The sequence below is a fragment of the Chelon labrosus genome (assembly GCF_963514085.1).
Source record: "Chelon labrosus genome assembly, chromosome: 20".
NCBI lineage: Eukaryota > Metazoa > Chordata > Actinopteri > Mugiliformes > Mugilidae > Chelon > Chelon labrosus.
Window position 1 is genome coordinate 5,535,305 of NC_140353.1, and position 19,699 is coordinate 5,555,003.

Here is a 19,699-nt window from a genome sequence, read left to right on the forward strand (position 1 = left end):
AGCTCTGGCTCAACAAATGGGTAAAGAGCGCGACTATGAGGCCCTGATCTCTGGAAGCCAGTCTCTCCTGCCCCCTCCTGGAGCCTCAGAGGTGGATGTGAAATCCTGGCAGGTACGAGGAAAAAGTGCACCAGTACATCCTCACGTCTTAAATAACAAAACTTAAACCCTTTTTAAAAAATCTCCCTGTTTCTTTAGCTTCACCTGCTGATTGAGAGCACAGAGTGCGATATGATCCGAGCGGTGCAGAGGAGGATCAGCAGAGAGCTGACCCTGGTGGCGTCTGAGAGGACTCGGCAAGACGCTCGCCTCCCTACAGGTAAAAAAAAAGAATCTAACTTTTATACTCCTGAGTTAATACTAAACTACATATTCTGTGTGTCATCAGAGCTGTGGAAAAAATCTCCACTGAAGCACAGTTTGTCCCCTGAGTGGCCGCAGATGGTGGAAACGTTCATCCGGCAGCTGATGCAGGGAGCGGAGCAGGCGGAGGGAGAGGTGGGCAAAATACTATATTAGATTTTTATTTTTTTTTTTATGGAAAACAAGACTAAATACTTTTGGACACACAGTTTGCCTTCTTTCAGCTGAAGGTCTCTCGGGATCACCTGCAGCAGTGTCTCGCTCACCTCGCCTCTTCTGTGATGGAGCGGGAGCGTCGCTGCTTCCTGCTTTACTCCCAGTTTTACGAACAGATCCTGCAGCAGCAGACTGAGCTTCTGTACCAGAGAGAGCAGGTACACGCGTGGATTTTACACCTGATTTTGTGCAGACACGTCTTTGCAGCTGAAAGGTTTGTTTTTAATTTTAATTGCAGGATCTGAAGAGGCTTAACGACACCGAGATGAACAATTCTCACAAAGAGGTTCGTGCACTAACTGTATTTGACAGCTGTGATATGATTTTGTGGCTCAGTTCAGGGGATTTCTGCTGAGTCGGTTTCTTAGTTTGAGTCAGCATGTTGTCAAGTCAAGAATCTTCATGAAACCTGATAGAAGGAAACATCCCTGGTCCCCAGAAGAGGTGTCCTAACGGCTAAATCAATGAATTTTCACCTGCAAATCAAAACTTGCATCTCCAAATATCTGCCTGTGTCAGCTGCACTTTGAGATCAGTGGTACTAGCTTCTTGAAAACAAGCACTATTTTAATAAGGATTGATCAAGTGGTAGTGGAGAGTAAAAACTTTTTGAGCAACCATGCAAAGTATATTGGCAGTATAAGACGCATTTCACCAGAGAGCCATCTGTGTTCATTATTCCAGGTTGCAGATTTCTGCCGTGGGATGATGTTGGAGCTCTCAGGCCTGCGGGCCCGAGTCGCTCACCTGGAGGAAGAGAAGAAGACTTCAGAGGAGCAGCTCGGCCTCAAGTTCAAGGAACGCTACGAGCCTCTGGTCCGACACCTTTTCTCCACCTGCATCCAGCTGAAGGTGAGATGTTTGACCTCCTTCACCTGTAGGCCTCTTAGAATTGTATGCACCTTTTTCACCACTTTTATGAATAATATCATCAGATATGCAGCACCAGAACATATATTTGCATTGTAACTTCTCTAATTTAGCAGCATACGTGACAAGTTTTACAATTTTGCATTCTTAATATTCTGATTTAACGTCAGAGTTGCAATCAGCACATATATTATTTTTTTTTTTTTTTCGTCTGCTTCTCAGGCCAGACTCGATGAGTATCACCGGCAGATGGAGCAGGACGTGAGCGTGATGGTGAACAGAATAAGGGGGGAGGGAGTGGACAGAATCATCGGGCTCAAGAAGAAGTACGGCTGCACCGGAGACGACGGCGGACTCGCGCTCACGCAGCTGAAGGTACGAGGAGTTCACGCGTGCAAGCTGTTTGATAACTGTTGCAGAAAACATTCATTACCTTTCTGGACACTCCTGACTCCTGTCTGGTAGAGGGAGGAAGTCCACGAGCTGGACCTGGAGAACAGCCGGCTGACGGCTCTGCTCTGTAAGCTGAGGGCTCTGAGACGCTGGAGGCAGGTGGTCGACCTGGAGAAACTTCACAGAGAGCTGCTCCGAACTCAGCAGGTCAGCAAGAGCAGGAAATGTTCAGAAATCAGATTCATCTCCTGCAGGAAGGAATGTGTGCAGAGTAAAAACACAGAATGATAGGAAACGGCATGATGTTAGTTTTATGATATGATATCACATACAAGTAATACAGTTCACAATCTGCTCCACCTTATCTTTTAATTGTTCTTTTTTAGTTTTATGTCTTTCTACAATTTGATTGGAGGTGAAGGGAAATATGAGAATGATTCCTTTTCAAATTATTTGATCATTTAAGTGATTATATAGTTAATTACACTTGTTTTTCTCCAATTCTTTAGAAAGTATGACTATTATTACTATTATTAATTATTTTTTATGTCCAGAGGGAGATCGCGAGTCGCACCGAGGCTCTCAGGGTGAAGACCGTGTCGGAGGAGAAGGTGGTTTTCCTGCAGGAGGAGCTGGACGCTGCCCGGCGGGTGTTGGCTCAGTGTCAGTCCGAGTGCAGCAGCTACAAGAGGCTGTTCAGCAGGAAGGTACGTGCGCAGTCTGATCGACACTTTGCAGCTGCACAAACATCTGCCAACTGTACAGAAACGCATCATTTAAAAGATGTACTGCAGGATCCACTGGAAACTGCACATCTGTCAGCAGTGATGTAGTTTCGATCACCTTCTCCCAGAATTCAGCAACCCGTGGACGTTCCCAAACAAGATGTGCAAAGGAGCCAATGGTTCCATGAGGGCAGAACGAACAATATGGTTCAGGAGTCAGGCCCATTAGATGTCTAATTTCCTGTGTTAAATATGCTCTGTGACAACATTTTAGATGTATATATTGATGGTTTGGGTTTTTCAAAGCTTTAAAAACATTATGCCAAATTGTTCTCGAGTCCATATCCCGCCCCAGTTCAGTCACATCTCTGTCCCAAGCCTTCATTCCGGATGTGGGTACAATTTGTCGCAGATGTGACACCATTCGTTCAGGCGAACTCATGTGCTGCATGGTTAATGCTTTTCTCTTTACGTTTTTAGTTTGTTGCTTCAGTTGAAGGGAAAGATTTGTTATTTCTGAATGTTGCAAGAAACAAATATGCATGTTTGAAGATGCATCTGGCAAATTGACAATCATTCAGACGAACAATATATAGAAAAACTGTTATAAGGTCTTTGGTTCACTCTACACGACCTTCAGTCACTTCCAATGACTCCAGGAGCTCTGTGAAGATCCACAAACTCCTGTTATTTGACTAAATTCATTGTGTAGGAGGTTAAATCAAAAAGATCTCGTTCAGTTTCTGCTTGTTGAGGTCAGGACCAGCTTTTCTGGGGTTCTCGTTCTACATGTTTGAATCTTAACAGTGAGCAAGATGGGATCAAATCCAAATATGGAGTGTTTATATCACATTTAGCTCCATGATTCATGTAAAGCTCTGCAACAAAGCCAACAATGACATTTTAAAAGCTGGCAGGGAACAGAAGTGCGAACCTACTGTACCGAGCGCAGCCTGGACGCAGTCACTAAATGTCCACCGACGCTTCCCCGCAGACAGAAGAGCTCCAGGTGGCCAGGCATCAGTCCGCGCAGGAGGCCCGCAGCAGACAGGAGATGGACAGCTTTCGGGTGCAGAGCCTGGAGCAGATGAGGGCCGACGTGGAGGACCGAGACAGGCAGCTCAGAGAGCTCAGCGAGCAGCTGGACAGAGGCGGCAGGATGAGCCGACTGCAGAGACAACGCAGCGCCAAGGAGATCCGGCAGGTCTGTACGTTTGCACAAATAACTACAGACTCAAAAAGATTGGACGACATTTCTACATGTCGTTGTTCCATGCTGCATCGAAAATGATAATCAGTGGATTTTAATGGGACAGCGATGATAAAATAATGAAGAAGAGCGGGTGTATTTTTTAAGTCACATAAACGCTGAAGAATCCAACTGAGTATTGTGATTAAAACACATCAAATAAATCATAGACTGGTCTTTGAAGAGATGTTAGGGAAGTATGTTTACCATGTTCACCGTCTTAGTTTAGTGTGTTGGCATTCAGCATGAGGGGAAAATAAAGGCCGTATTTCAAAGATCATCTATCAAAGAGTCGAGACATTTCACTCTGTCAGTCTCACGGTGGCGCTAGAGTCAGCACAGTCGACTCAGGAGGAGTCAAAGTATTTAGAAAATCTTCACAATCATCCTATCTGTAGAGCTTTGACTATAAATGGAAAAGAAACAACTATATTCTGTGGTCGAGTTATAAAAACATACATGTTTGACTGTTCTGCTCCTCTGTTATCGTACCGTCTCCTACACTGTGTGGGTTCAGGTGAAGGGTCAGCTACAGCAGGAGCGCAGCCTCAAACACGAAGCCTTTCAGCAAGTGGATAAGCTGCAGAGAGAGATGAGCGACATAGAGGCAGCTCTCCCCAGAAGGAACTCGACAGCAGGTGAAAAACCTTGGAGAAAATACGATAAAGCAAACCTTTGTTCTGCCTGTTTCACTTTAAATATCCTTGACATTTCACTCCCACTTCTCTTGTTCTCTCGCAGCGCAAAGCAGGACTTACTGCGCGCTGTCAGTCAGCAGATTGAGCACTAGAAGCCCCTCAGCAGGTAACTGCACCCACCCACTTTTAATCTTCGTCTCAGAGCGGGGATCGTCGTATCTTGAGAGCTGCTCACGCGGTTCAGGAGTGAATTTAAAGCCGAAAAGATCACCCGGACTCTCGTAAATTTCTGTGATGACATTTTAAATTCTATCATGGATTGTATTTTCAGTCCGCAGTTAGTCTCTGTTCTATTTCTGTCTCAGGTCTAAACAAGACCAGTAAGAAGCAGCAGCAGCAGCAGCAGCAGCAGCAGCAGCAGCAGCAGCAGCAGCAGCCGGCCCTGCAGCTTGGCAGCCTCACAAACTACATCACACTTCAGGACTTTGTTCCAGAGCCAAGACACCCGAGAGCAGAAACAGCCTGGAGCCGCTCGAACGCCAGAGCAGACAGACCTAGAGCAGTGAGTGAGGCACAGGAGGATGAACAAGCGCAACTAAAGTTTAAATTCATCAAATTAATTTATAACTGAGAGTGTGAAACGAGAAGTTTAAAGTCTCCTACTGTGTTTGAGTTGCTAATTTCTGAAAATATGAAGATCTGCAGTTTAGTCCAGTTGATGAGGATCATGTGATATAACTGAAAGCAGATACTGAATAAAACAGATCAGGCATAACATTATGACCACCTTCCTAATACTGTGTAGGTCTCCCTTGTGCCTCCAAAACAGCTGTGACTCATCAGAGAATGGACATGGGGCTTCTGAGGGTGTCCTTGTTAGTGGGGGGGCCTTTGAGGGGAGGGGCCTCTGTGGATCATCCCACAGATACTTGACCAGTTCGGGATCTAGTGAATTTGGAGGCCAGGTCAACCACCGACCTGAATGCCAGGTCCAAAAGTTTCCCAGCAGAACATTGAATCATCACAAGATGGTCAATGCTATTCACTTCTCCTGTCAGTGGTCATAATGTTGTGGCTGATCAGTATAGATCATGAACTTAAAGTGAAAGATTCAAGGTAAAAAAAAAAATTAAAATGCGTGAAAAGATGCTTTAAAACCACATAACTCAAACACTCTGTATTATTTTCTGAGCTTCCACCCGTTTTATAAGACTCCTCTGGTTCTCTTTCAGGATCGCCTGCGTGTCGTGACTCCAGAGACGACATTACCGGACCTGTGAGGAGCGGCACTGAATTACAGCCTTTGTCTAACCCCATTAACAGACACTAGTCCATTTAACCGTCAAACTCCCCCACCAAGAAGCTACTCGGATGAAACTTCTTCAAGAGACTCCGCAAGCCCAGTTTTCTTTCTTTGCCGTTTCTGCATCTACCGCGACCTGGACGACTGAGAACCTTCACAGACATGAAGCGTCGGTACGCACCAATTACAAAATTAGTTGCGGTTCTGCGGTGTAAATCACTGCACGGATGCCTTGACGATGCACCAGCTTCTGTGACGAGTTGAGGCCGCTCCGGTGCTCATGGCGTGAGTAACTCGCACCTGCGCTCTGGAGCAACTTATGCCGCCGTCCAGCTGATGCCTTTTTCAAACCACGTTCTGCACGCAACACACCATCGCAGTAAAAGAGTTTGCGTGTTAAACTGGCCGACTTGCAGTCCCAGACACACGCTGGAAAAAAACAGAGACAAAAACTACGACAAAGGAGGCCCCCCACGTTGTTGAACAGCTGCTTTTTGAGCGAGAGTGGGAGAAAAAACAGAAGCTTTGGTCTCCTCGGTTTCCAAACGCTTGCGGGGTGTTTTTTTTTTAAAGAGTGCCGCCAATTTGTCTGCTGGAAGGTCTGCTGGTTTGTGTTCTGACCGTTCAATCTCTGGATGTCTAATTTATTCTCTTCCCAAAGCCAAAAACATAAAAACTCTAAGAAGATTTTCGTTCATTTACATTCAGCAAAACGTTTTATTGTCCAGTGCATTCACAGCATTTCAGAGCGTACGTCCACGAGCAGCACCTCAGCACGTTTTCTTTTGTAAAATTGATCCCTTGAAAATAAATTCTTGTGCTTGTGCCGAAGAAGAAAAACAGACATTTCTACAAACTGCATATATGTTCATCTATTATAGGGGCTTCATTAAAGGGCTAATGAACGAATGAGTTGTTTCACTTCATGTCCAGTACAGTGTGAAAATCATCTAGCACCTGAAATGTGCACACACAATGGTGCATTAAGTTGTCTCTATGTATTGCGTGCAATAAAGATGCGTTCCTTGTTCCTTTACAGCTACTTACTCTAGATATGATAAGTTCATCCATGCAGCAGCATGATCAGTTCCTGGTCACTCAGCCTTCCTGCGGCAGCCCCGTGGTGTACAGGTAGGAGACGGTCCCCGCCTGGATCTGAAACGTCTGTCCGTGGATGTGGTGGCTGGAGATCTGCTCGCTGGTCTGGCTGATGGAGATGGGCTGGCCGCTCTGGCTGCTGATGTGAATGCCCTGGCCGTGCTGCTCCCTGCCCACCTGCCCCTGCGCGCCCTCCTGAGCCACGGCCAGCTGCTGGATCGGCTGGTGCATCACCTGCAGCTGCTGCACGGGCCGCTGCGCTATCTGCAGCGGCTGCGGGGGGCCGTGGTGGGTCTGCAGGTGCTCCATCGCCTCCTTGCTCAGGGTGATGACGTGCATCTGCTCGGGCTGGTGCGTCATCTGGCCCTCTAACATGCTGATGGTGTGAACCTGAGGGGTGTGGTCCACCACGTCGCCCTGAGTGACCAGGGCCACGTTCTGCATGTGACCCGACGGCTGGGTGAGGAGGGTGAGCCTAGAGTGGGCTGATTGTGCCGTCTCCCCCTCCGCGGCGATGAGGCTGATCTGCTGGTCCTGAGCCGGCACAAAGTTAATGTTGTCCACGTCTCCCGTCACCACCAGCTGGATCTCCTGCTCAGAGCTGGGGGGCATGTGGTACTGCTGCAGCTGTAGGATGTTACGCACCTCCTCCGATGGTGGCGGTGCTACTGCTGCTGCATCCGATAAGGCGTCCGTGGCAACAGCTCTCTCCTTGATGTGGGACTTGGTGTGTGTCTTCAGGTTGTCCAGGCGTGTAAATGAAAGGCTGCAGGAGGAGCACGTGAAAGGTTTCTTCCCCGAGTGGGAAGCAACGTGTCGTCTTCTCGCACTCGGGTCCGAGAAGGACTTGTTGCAGATGTTGCAGTCATATGGCTTCTCACCTCTGCGAACGAACCAGTTATAATTCATATTTTCATATATTTATCATCACATGTTTCTGTGGCTTCTGTACTTCTGTAAAAGCATTGATCAAAATTACAAATCCAAACAGGCGGTGCTGTTCAGCTTATTTCTATCAAGAATTTAGCATTTTTCTGCTCATTTTCTTGTATTTATGCCCTAAACTGACCAGATATTTTTAAGCAAAAAAGCTTCAAAGACATGCCTTACCCTACCTGAAGTACCAAACAGCAAACTTAGTGACAAACTGGTGAACAAAGTGAAGCATTCAGCGGTTAAAGAATCAAATATTTACCTAGTAGTGAGAAAAAACCTGTGCTAGGGGGAGAGTGAATACTGGACAGGTTTTCAGAAAGAATGTTGCTCAGTTATTTATACATCGATCAGGCATAACATTATGACCACCTTCCTAATATTGTGTAGGTCTCCCTTGTGCCTCCAAAACTGTTGTGACTCATCAGAGAATGGACATGGGCCTTCTGAGAGTGTCCTGGCAACAGGATGTTTTTAGTGGGGCGGCCTTTGAGGGGAGGGGCCTCTGTGGATCATCCCACAGATACTTGATCAGTTTGGGATCTAGTGAATTTGGAGGCCAGGTCAACACCTTGTGCTGTTCTTCATGTTTTTTTTTTTAGTTGTTCCTAAAGTGTTTTTATGTGTGTGTCTGTGTCAGGCTGCATCCTGCTGGGGATGGCTGCTGCCATCAAGGAGTGTCATTGCTATGGGGTGGGGGTGCCTGGTCTGGTCTAGGTGGGTGCTACATGTCTAAGTAACATCCACACCAATGAATGCCAGGTCCAAAAGTTTCCCAGCAGAACATTAAACTGTCACAAGATGTTATCTACTTCTCCTGTCAATGGTTTTAATGTTATGGCTGATCGGTGTATATTTACATATAACATGTAAACTTACGCTGTTGATATAAGTTTCATCTCTCACCTGTGAATTCGGATGTGAGTCTGCAGCGTGCTCTTGGCTGTGAAACGTTTTCCACAAATCTCACACGTGAACGGCTTCTCACCTGTGAAAACACAAGACCTCGCTGTAAAATCATCCATTTAAATGAATAAAAGAAATCATTCACAGACCTGCGTGATTTTACCCGTATGAGTTCTCAGGTGCTTTTTCAGCTGCGCTGCGTCCATGAACGTGTGATGACACTCGGCACATTCTGGTAATGATTTACCTTCTGTTTAAAAATAAAAACAAAACACAGTGGTTTAGTCTTTAGGGCGATCACACTGAATTAACTCTGCTGTGCTCTACTTCTTACCCATGTGAACTCTGTAATGGCTTTTCAGTTGCCTCTTCTGAGAGAAGGTCTTTTCACATTTATCACAGTTAAAGGATTTCTTTTCTAAGGAAACACAGTAGAGATAATCAAACAGAGCAAATATCAACAGCGGGGGTAGTCTGTAATATTCTTTCTTTTATACCTTATTAATATCTTAAATGCAGAGAAATTGCTCCAGACGCGTTAAGTGAAGGGAGAAAGGGAATTATGGGTAAGGGATCCTACGTTTTCCAAGTAATCAGCTGGAAACTTTCATAATTTCCAAAGCGTTTGCTGATATTTAAAGTTCATTTTTAGGACGGTACCGTGAAAAAGGACGAGAGCGTCCAGGATGTTTGTCAGCCGGAAGCAAACAAACACGATAACAGCCAGATCCTACCTTGATGGAGGTTCATGTGCTCTTGCAGGGAGTGTTTGGTGGAGAGCGCTTTGGAGCAGACGGTGCAAACGAACGGCTTTTCTCCAGTGTGCATGCGCTGGTGCGTTAGTAAGGTGTGCTTCTGGGTGAAACTCTTCCCACAGCTCCGGCAGTGGAAAGGTTTCTCTCCTGGGGAAAAGACAAAAGGTTCAGTGAAGTGTTGATTGGAGGGTAGGTTCATTTTCTCTGTTCATTCCTTCAACCCTTTTCAATCATAACTGAGCATATTTACAAGTTTCTGAGGCGAAACTCGATGATATTTGACCTCTGGATCATTATTACCTGTATGAGTCCTTTGGTGAATCTTTAAAAACAGGTGATTTTTAAACACTTTTCCACAGTCCTCACACCGAGCCTCCGTGTTGGGGTATTTCCTCTTCCTGCCTCTCTTCACCGGCTCGTTGCTTCCCGCAGCATCGCCACCCACCTTGTAGCCTTTATATTTTACCGGAGGCCTGATTTTGCGTTTACTCTGCCGGCTCTGTCGTGGATTATAATCTGCATCGTCTTTAGATTGTGACTCAAGTTCTACGTCACCTCCAGCCGGTCCGTCCTCTGAGCTCTCACAGGGTGCACTTCTCCCCCCCGGCTCTGTCACAGGCACGCTCGCAATTTTCTTCGGCCGTCCTCTTTTGCGTTTCAGCAGATCTGTCACCTCAGATTTGTCTGATTTAGCCCCTGCTGCAGAGCCAGTGAGTTCACCGAGTGCTTTAACAAGGTCGCTGACCTTCATGAGGCGAGCCGTGGCCAGGAGCTCCTCTGTGGCGCTCTCCTCCACAGACACCTGTGCGCTGTAGATAAAATCCAGCACTTTAGAAACCATCCTCGCTGCCATGCCTTCCAGCCGATAGGTGGACTGATTGATCCGATCTTCCGCCGTGAACATGAGGGAGAAGTACTCGCTGCTCGCCGCCAGCAAGGCTTTGTGCGCCTTCAAGTGCACATCCTCCACAGCAAGAGTGATGTCGCACAGCAGGTCCATTTTCCTCAGCTTGTCGAACTTGCTGAGGATGCTCCGCTTATGTGACTCTGACTGAAAAGCCATGAGCGACGAAGCTGCTGCTTTCTGAGACATCCTCCTCTTAAAAACAACCACATGTGTTTCTGAAAACAATAAAGAAAAGGGTCTGTCAGATCAAAATAGTAACAAAAACGCCTGACTTTAAAGCTGTCTTTCCCTGTTCATGTGCCCATTTTAAAGTTTTATTTTAACAACTTTTCCTCTACTGCTCACTTAGTGTATAATAGTGATTAATCAATTCATTGTTTTAGGTGTAAAATGTTTTCTGATCTGATTTCAATCTAAAAATATTCAACTTGCTCTCATATAAGAAGCCAAATGTGACATTTGAGAAGGTGTAAGCTGATCTTTTTGTTTAAAAATGACTAAAATTATTAAATTCAATAAGAGAATAATTTCCTGTTATTTGTCTTTCTGTCAAATTGCAAATTAATTTTCAGGACAGATCAGTCAGTCCTACCGCAGTCAATCTATTAAACTGTCACTGAAAACCCTGGTTTTCTATTGTAATTTATTAAAATAAATGCTACTTCTGTGTGTCACAGTAAAGTGAATAGTTTTGAGTTAATTTGTAAAGTTCTACTGATATCTTTCACAATGTTCTGACAGTTTACAGACAAAATAATTAATTGTTTAATCCAAGACCTACTCAGCTCAAGGTGCTGTGTAGTGGGGTGGCTACTATAATTGTCCAAATTTCAAAATAAAAATGTAAATTAGAGCATGGAAAATGAATCCTAAACTTTTAAAGCTTTAGTCATGTTCGGCATTTTTCACCTATAGAAGAAAAAGTTAATCTAAATTCAAAGCAGCTAATAGTTAATGGACTCTTTCAGTGTTTGTTTCAGTGCTGCTGCTTGAAACCACATAAATATACATTTTTACCAGTCTATATCTTCTACAACAACTTAGTGTTTGGTTTTCTACTCATGTTTTGCACCGTTTACTGCCTTCAAATAAAGTTTACTAACTATTATTTGGTGTTTGAAGTATTTGCAGATGATTTTTTTGTGCAGTAATGTGAACAGCTTGGGAGGTTAGCGAGCAAGCTAATCGTCTGCTAGCTTGAAAGAGGCGACGACTAGCAGAAGAAAAAAACTAATTATGCTTTGGATGTAATGTCTCAAACATACTGGATTTACATAATATTCAGTTTGAAAGCAGCATCCAGTCAAAGACTGGTGCACAAACCGCGGCGCTATTTAAAATAGTGAGCTTTTAGGACCTTACCTTCGTTTCTATAGCTGGACGGTGAGCTTGAATGTTAACTATCGCGAGATGTGAGGTTCTTCCGAGATTCGCGCACAACTGAGCTACAAACGCTGCGGATGGCACGAGCCGCAGGTCCTCGAACTGACTGCACACCGTCACATAGTTTACAGATCTACTGTAAGGATTTGCCGCATGAAAAACAGGTTTTCAACAATCTGCCCCAATTATTAGGATATTTGTTTAAAATAATCAACAGATGCGTAAAAGAACGTATTTGCGCAAACTTTTTGATCATGTGCATTTATTTTTTTTATTATTTTTTTTTATTATTTTAAATAACTGCTGGATTTCCTGAGAAGACTTTCTTTAGGACCTGCACGCTCCCCCAGAGATGAGAAATAAAAGTATATGGGGCAACTCTTCGGTGCGGATATTGACCACAGGTAGGTCATAGTTTCTTTATTTTAGATTTGAACAATTTTAACATGTCGATAGCTGCATAGATTTAAAAAAAAAAAAAAAAAGCGTGGTTTTGTTCGATGTTATTATAAAATCCTCCATTTGACACTTTGAACCCTGGTCAGCGTTTACTCGAAATGTGGCCCAAAAACAACCTGCTTTTACTCTGAAGCCACCAATCCAGGTTTGCATTTTTGGCGTTGAGAAATTAATCCTTTAATTTTGAATTACTTCACGAGTGTAGGTCACAATGAATTTTATACAACGAAACGCCAGCTTTGCACCACACAAAGTTTACTACGAAACACCTGCCATTTCAAGTTTTTATTTATTTATTTATTTTGGCCAAGTTATTTCTTCATTTGTGCAGATTTCTATTTAACAACAGCATTTGAATGCATCTTTGGGCATTAATGCATAGAAAAAAATAGTAAAATATATTTTATAAATACTGTTGCATGATATTTTTTTGCTTTACATTTTACTTTTACATTTTATGTGTAGAAGTTTAACTTGAAGGCAGAAGACAGCTCTGTGTTTGTATTCTGTTGTTAAGTTCATAAAAATAGTGGTTCTGTAAGTCCATGTATAAACTGTGTGCTTGTACATATCTAAGATAAGATAAGATCAGACTTTAACCCTCCTATTGTCTTCACGTTTACTGCGCACTTTTTGTCCTCCTGGGTCAATTTGATTATAAGCTGTTTTGACTGCTTATAAAGCATGATGTATTCATTTTTTTTTTTTTTTTTTTTATTGTTTCACCTTTTTATTGAACTTGTTTCCAACACATTAACATAAATTTTATATTTAATTTTGTAATTTAACATGTTCAGGTACAAATCTACACACAAGCATGACTTTGACACATGCAGCTGGCTTCTCACAACTGCCTGACTTTGATTCCAGTGACTTATTTACAAAACCAGGTTCATAAAACCTAGTTGAGACTTTGTGTTACTGATCTTTGGATTAGAGTGAAGGTATTGTTGAATGCAACTCTGAGCTGATCCTAGTAAAAGCTCGTAGTGCAGCAATAAAGTAACACTATTCTCTACGTCCAGTTTACCTCAAGACTGAGTCGCAGGATGAAATCTGTCAGGGTGGTCGTGGTGGGGGCTGGTGTGGTTGGATTGTCCACTGCTGTCTGCGTCATCGAGGCTCTTCCCTTCTGCTCGGTCAGTCTGATCGCTGAGAAGTTCAGCCCTGACACCACCAGTGACGGAGCTGCCGGGATCCTTTCTCCTCAAACATTTCCAGGTATGAAACAATATCTGTCATCACGCACCACCTCCTTTTATGTAAATACCTGGTAACTGAGCGTGTTATCGATGACTTATTTTCCTGAATTTCTACTTCAGATATTCCTCTGGAAAGACAACGACGCTGGTTCAAGGACAGCTTTGATCACCTGTTGTCCATTGCTCAATCTCAAAACTCACCAGAGGCCGGAGTAATGCTGAGCTCTGGGTAACAACCGTTGTACACAGCTATAAAAGAGGCCAATACTCGGTCACTGTGTATTATTTTTGTTGTTGTGTTCCTAGCTGGGAGATTTACAGGGAGGCTCCAGCCAATGAGAAGCCCTTCTGGTCAGAGGTTGTGATCGGCTTTCGACAAATGACTGATCGTGAACTGAAACGTTTTCCGTCATATAAGTTTGGGCATGCGTTCACTACCCTAAAGTGTGAATGCTCCAGCTACCTGCCGTGGCTCGAGAAGAGGTTTGTCCTCTGTCTTTAAAAGAAACAACTTGCCAAAAGACATTAGCACCATTATTCTTCAAAGTTTTAAATTACAAATAAACTCTAAACATTTTAAAATGACTAAGGCTCAGTGTATGTTCAGATTATGATAAAATTATAACGACATGTTTCTTTTTAAGGTTCAGAAAAGCTGGAGGCCAAGTGGAGCAGAAAAAAGTCAACAGCATCCAAGAATTAAGTAACCGCTTTGATATCATCGTCAACTGCTCTGGTCTGGGCTCTAAAAGTCTGGTATGTGACAGTCAGATATACCCAGCAAGGGGTCAGGTGTTAAAAGTGGAGGCCCCCTGGCTCAAGCACTTCATCAGTGACATGAAGACCTACATCTACCCAGGGATACACAGCGTCACTGTAGGAGGGACGAGGCAGGAGGGAGACTGGAGGCTCCAGGTGGACGAAGGAGACAGCGAAAGCATCCTGGAGCGCTGCACCAAGCTGGAGCCGTCACTCAGCAAGGCCAGGGTTCTCAGCGAGTGGGTGGGGCTGAGGCCGAGCAGGAGGAACCCGAGGGTGGAGAGGGAGGCGGTGCAGCTGCAGGGCCGCCGGGTGCCTGTGGTGCACAACTACGGTCACGAGGCCTGCGGTGTCAGCATCGCCTGGGGTACTGCTCTGGACGCGACAAGGCTCGTCAGGCAGTGCATCAGAGAAATACCTCCACAAGCTAAACTGTGAACAAATGAAGATGCTGAATCCTGGTCTGCTCAGGACCAACGACATTTACCTTTAAATAACAACGCACACTTATACTTAAAGCACAACATATCAATTAAAAGGCACTCAAGTAATCAGTTGTAGAGTTTACACTGAACACGGTTTATATAAGGGAAATATTTTAATAATTTAATACTAACAGTGGTGATTGTGGTGATCATTGGTGCTGTTTTAAGAGGGATGGTCATAATAAATACTGTTGTTCAAATTTTTGTAGTAACAGCTGCTTTTGAGTAAAAACATCAACTATGAACAAGATGAACTTTATTAAAAACACTTATTAATACAAGACTTGAACAGAGATTAACAGCTTTGTTAGCAATTTAGCGACGTGTACATATAAAAAGAAACTTTATTAATTACATGAATGTGCAAAGAATGCATAAGTTACTGAATGGAAATATGAATTCACTTGTGTGGAATTGCTGTGGAATAAAAAAAACTTATATTTACATGTAACACCAACTGTTCAGTCCTTTTTTTTTTTAAATCTTCTGTCAACACTTATTATACCTCTGACACTAATTTGTTAAATATGTCATGATATTTTCCAGTATTGTTAACTCTCTTTAGATGAAGTGAATACAAACATTCGTCTCTCAGTAGAAATGCTTTGCCATCATTCCTTTTCTTAATTTTACCCATTTCCTCCAACATGTTGCAATATAGCCTATGAACAGTCACTAATGCAGAGTCTATATTTATCCTTATACACAGTTAAAAATTCAACAGTTTGAGAATGTCTAGTCAACAAGAGTCATTTATTGATGTTCATGGGCATATTCCAAGATGATAATGCCAGGATTCATGGGGCTCAGATTGTGAAAGAGTGGTTCAGGGAGCATGAGACATCATTTTCACACATGGATTGGCCACCACAGAGTCCAGACCTTAACCCCGCTGAGAATCTTTGGGATGTGCTGGAGAAGGCTTTGCTCAGTGCTCGGGACTCTCCCATCAATACAAGATCTTGGTGACAAATTAATGCAACACAAATAAATCTGGTGACATTGAAGAAGCTTATCAAAACAATGCCACTGTGAATCCGTGCTGTAATCAAAGCTAAAGGCGAAACATTAAGAGTGTGTGACCTTTTTTTTTTTTTATTGGCCAGGCAGTGTAATTAACTGATTAATCCAAGACCTACTCAGCTCAAGGTGCTGTGTCGTGGGTGGCTACTATAATTGTCCAAATTTCAAAATAAAAATGTAAATTAGAGCATGGAAGTTGAATCCTAAACTTTTAAAACTTTGGTCATGTTTGGCATTTTTCACCTATAGAAGAAAAAGTTAACTTAAATTCAAAGCAGCTAATAGTTAATGGACACTATTGTGTTCTTACTGTTGTATAATGTTTCTATATTTTGTATTTATATTTTTGTTACTACAGTGCCTTTGTGTTTGTTTCAGTGCCTGTGCTTAAAACCACATAAATATACATGTTTACCAGTCTATATCTTCTGCAACAACTTAGTGTTTGGTTTTCTACTCATGTTTTGTACCGTTTACTGCCTTCAAATAAAGATTATTAACTATTCTTTGGTCTTTGAAGATTTTTTTGTGCAGTAATGTGAGCAGCTTGGAGGGTTATAGAGCAAACTAATCGTCTGCTAGCTTGAGAGAGAGGCGACGACTAGCAGAAGAAAAAAAACAATTATGCTTTGGATGTAATGTCTCAAACATACTGGATTTAAATAATATTCCATTTGAAAACAGGATCCAATCAAAAACGGTGCACAAACCGCGGTGGAATTTAAAATCAGTGAGCTTTTAGGACCTCACCTTCGTTTCATAAGTTAACTATCGCGAGATGTGAGGTTCTTCCGAGATTCGCGCACAGCTGAGCTACAACCAGTGCGGATGGCACGAGCCGCAGGTCCTCGAACTGACTGCACACCGTCACATAGTTTACAGATCTACTGTGAGGATTTGCCGCATGAAAAACAGGTTTTCAACAATCTGCCCCAATTATTAGGATATGTGTTTAAAATAATCAACAGATGGGTAAAAGAACGTATTTGCGGAAACGTGTATTTTTTTTTTTTTTTTTTTTTATCATGAGCATTTTTATTTTATTCTAAGTAACTGCTGCGTTTCCTGAGAAGACTTTCTTTAGGACCTGCACGCTCCCCCAGAGATACTGTAAAGAAATAAACACAGATGGGGAGACTCTTCGGTGCGGATATTGACCACAGGTAGGAAATAGTTTACTTTCTTTATCTTTAGATTTAAACAATTATAACACGTAGATAGCTGCATAGATTTAAAAAAACAAAGCGGGTTTTGTTCGATGTTAATATTAAGTCCTTCATTTGACACTTTGAAGCCACTCGTCAGCAGCGTTTACCCGAAATGTGGCCCAAAAACAACCTGCTTTTACTCTGAAGCCACCAATCTAGGTTTGCGCTTTGCAGTCTTCGGACGAAACGTCTCCCTCGGTGTTGAGAAATTAATCCTTTAATTTTGAATCACGAATGTAGGTCACAATGAATTTTACTCAGTGAGACACCAGCTTTGCACCACACTAAGTTTACTGGTGTGAATAGTAGCCTACTACAGTGTACATTACGAAACACCTGTCATTTCAAGTTTTTTTTTTTTTCTTTTTTCGTCCAAGTTATTTCTTCATTTGTGCAGATTTCTATTTTACAACAGCATTTGAATGCATCTTTGGGCATTTATGCATCGAAAAAAGTAGTAAAGTATATTTTATAAATACTGTTGCATGATATTTTTTTTCTTTACATTTTACTTTTACATTTTATGTGTAGAAGTTTAACTTGAAGGCAGAAGACAGCTCTGTGTTTGTATTCTGTTGTTAAGTTCATAAAAATAGTGGTTCTGTAAGTCCATGTATAAACTGTGTGCTTGTACATATCTAAGATAAGATAAGATCAGACTTTCACCCTCCTATTGTCTTCACGTTTACTGCGCACTTTTTGTCCTCCTGGGTCAATTTGATTATAAGCTGTTTTGACTGCTTATAAAGCATGATGTAGTCATTATTTTTTTTTTATTGTTTCACCTTTTTATTGAACTTGTTTCCAACACATTAACATAAATTTTATATTTAATTTTGTAATTTAACATGTTCAGGTACAAATCTACACACAAGCATGACTTTGACACATGCAGCTGGCTTCTCACGACTGCCTGACTTTGATTCCAGTGACTTATTTACAAAACCAGGTTCATAAAACCTAGTTGAGACTTTGTGTTACTGATCTTTGGATTAGAGTGAAGGTATTGTTGAATGCAACTCTGAGCTGATCCTAGTAAAAGCTTGTAGTACAGCAATAAAGTAACACTATTCTCTTCTTTTTTTTGTGCTTACATATCTAAGATAAGATAAGACAGGACAGGACAGGACTTTAAGTTAAGACGAGAGAAACTATATAAAAGTAAATATGTAAAGGTACAAATCTACACATATGCATGACTTTGAGACATGCAGCTGACAGCTGGCTTCTCACGACTGCCTGACTTTGATTCCAGTGACTTTATTTATTAATTAAATATTTATTAAAACAGGTTCTTAAAACCTAGTTGAGAGTTTGCGTAACCGCACCGGTTGAATGCAACTCTGAGCTGATCCTAGTAAAAGCTCGTAGTGCAGCAATAAAGTAACACTATTCTCTACGTCCAGTTTACCTCAAGACTGAGTCGCAGGATGAAATCTGTCAGGGTGGTCGTGGTGGGGGCTGGTGTGGTTGGATTGTCCACTGCTGTCTGCGTCATCGAGGCTCTTCCCTTCTGCTCGGTCACTCTGATCGCTGAGAAGTTCAGCCCTGACACCACCAGCGATGGAGCTGCCGGGATCCTTTTTGCTCAAAAATTTCCAGGTATGAAACAATATCTGTCACCACGCGCCACCTCCTTTTGTATAAATACCTGGTAACAGCGTGTTCTCGATAACTTATTTTCCTGCATTTCTGCTTCAGATATTCCTCTGGAAAGACAACGACGCTGGTTCAAGGACAGCTTCGATCACCTGTTGTCCATTGCTCAATCTCAAAACTCACCAGAGGCCGGAGTAATGCTGAGCTCTGGGTAACAACCGTTGTACACAGCTATAAAAGAGGCCAGTACTCGGTCACTGTGTATTATTTTTGTTGTTGTGTTCCTAGCTGGCAGATTTTCAGGGAGGCTCCAGTCGTTGAGAAGCCCTTCTGGTCAGAGGTTGTGATCGGCTTTCGACAAATGACTGATCGTGAACTGAAACGTTTTCCGTCACATAAGTTTGGGCAGGCGTTCACTACCCTAAAGTGTGAATGCTCCAGCTACCTGCCGTGGCTCGAGAAGAGGTTTGTCCTCTGTATCTTATCAAGATCAATGTAAAAATAGCTTGTCATATGACTAAGGATCGGTGTATGTTCAAATTATAACGACATGTTTCTTTTTAAGGTTCAGAAAAGCTGGAGGCCAAGTGGAGCAGAAAAACGTCAACAGCCTCCAAGAATTAAGTAACCGCTTTGATATCATCGTCAACTGCTCTGGTCTGGGCTCTAAAAGTCTAGTACGTGACAGTCAGATATACCCAGTAAGGGGTCAGGTGCTAAAAGTGGAGGCCCCCTGGCTCAAGCACTTCATCAGAGACGGAGACGGGAAGACCTACATCTACCCAGGGATACACAGCGTCACTGTAGGAGGGACGAGGCAGGAGGGAGACTGGAGGCTCCAGGTGGACGAAGGAGACAGCGAAAGCATCCTGGAGCGCTGCACCAAGCTGGAGCCGTCACTCAGCAAGGCCAGGGTTCTCAGCGAGTGGGTGGGGCTGAGGCCGAGCAGGAGGAACCCGAGGGTGGAGAGGGAGGCGGTGCAGCTGGAGGGCCGACGGGTGCCTGTGGTGCACAACTACGGGCACGGGGGCTGGGGAGTCAGCATCGCCTGGGGTACCGCTCTGGACGCGACAAGGCTCGTCAGGCAGTGCATCAGAGAAATACCTCCACAAGCTAAACTGTGAACAAATGAAGATGCTGAATCCTGGTCTGCTCAGGACCGACGACATTTACCTTTAAATAATTACGCACACTTATACTTAAAGCACAACATATCAATCAAAAG

At 43.2% G+C, this 19,699-nt stretch overlaps 5 protein-coding genes across 6 annotated transcripts; 4 read left to right on the plus strand and 1 right to left on the minus strand.

Moving 5' to 3' along the window:
• Window positions 1–644: 644 nt before the first annotated feature.
• On the plus strand, window positions 645–2,177 carry LOC311505340 (coiled-coil domain-containing protein 162-like; the record flags this gene model as incomplete). Its single annotated transcript, XM_084568852.1, has 5 exons — window positions 645–737; window positions 818–865; window positions 1,264–1,431; window positions 1,672–1,824; window positions 1,915–2,177. 5 exons carry the CDS (start codon window positions 645–647, stop codon window positions 2,128–2,130), a joined length of 678 nt encoding a protein of 225 aa, XP_084424978.1. The 3' UTR covers window positions 2,131–2,177.
• Window positions 1,957–5,826, plus strand: LOC311505342 (coiled-coil domain-containing protein 162-like). Its single transcript, XM_084568854.1, has 7 exons — window positions 1,957–2,049; window positions 2,397–2,549; window positions 3,562–3,771; window positions 4,334–4,454; window positions 4,558–4,620; window positions 4,820–5,016; window positions 5,687–5,826. Exons 3-7 carry the CDS (start codon window positions 3,622–3,624, stop codon window positions 5,732–5,734), a joined length of 579 nt encoding a protein of 192 aa, XP_084424980.1. The 5' UTR covers window positions 1,957–2,049; window positions 2,397–2,549; window positions 3,562–3,621; the 3' UTR covers window positions 5,735–5,826.
• Window positions 5,662–11,928, minus strand: zbtb24 (zinc finger and BTB domain containing 24). 2 transcript variants are annotated; one of them, XM_084568842.1, is made up of 7 exons: window positions 11,719–11,928; window positions 9,750–10,571; window positions 9,429–9,596; window positions 9,029–9,112; window positions 8,858–8,944; window positions 8,695–8,776; window positions 5,662–7,738 (listed from the first exon to the last, which is right to left on the minus strand). In XM_084568842.1, the coding sequence occupies exons 2-7, from the start codon at window positions 10,540–10,542 to the stop codon at window positions 6,856–6,858; spliced, it is 2,097 nt and encodes a 698-aa protein (XP_084424968.1). In that variant the 5' UTR covers window positions 10,543–10,571; window positions 11,719–11,928; the 3' UTR covers window positions 5,662–6,855. The 2 variants fall into 2 exon arrangements, with proteins under 2 accessions (XP_084424968.1, XP_084424969.1); XM_084568843.1 differs by lacking the exon at window positions 9,029–9,112.
• Window positions 11,929–13,117: 1,189 nt separating this feature from the next.
• On the plus strand, window positions 13,118–14,597 carry LOC311505339 (D-aspartate oxidase-like; the record flags this gene model as incomplete). The annotated part of the gene is made up of 4 exons (XM_084568851.1): window positions 13,118–13,419; window positions 13,521–13,629; window positions 13,707–13,883; window positions 14,045–14,597. The coding sequence occupies exons 1-4, from the start codon at window positions 13,248–13,250 to the stop codon at window positions 14,595–14,597; spliced, it is 1,011 nt and encodes a 336-aa protein (XP_084424977.1). The 5' UTR covers window positions 13,118–13,247.
• Window positions 14,598–18,268: 3,671 nt separating this feature from the next.
• LOC311505338 (D-aspartate oxidase-like) lies at window positions 18,269–19,616 on the plus strand. Its single transcript, XM_084568850.1, has 4 exons — window positions 18,269–18,477; window positions 18,577–18,685; window positions 18,763–18,950; window positions 19,051–19,616. Exons 1-4 carry the CDS (start codon window positions 18,306–18,308, stop codon window positions 19,596–19,598), a joined length of 1,017 nt encoding a protein of 338 aa, XP_084424976.1. The 5' UTR covers window positions 18,269–18,305; the 3' UTR covers window positions 19,599–19,616.
• The last annotated feature ends 83 nt before the right edge of the window (window positions 19,617–19,699 follow it).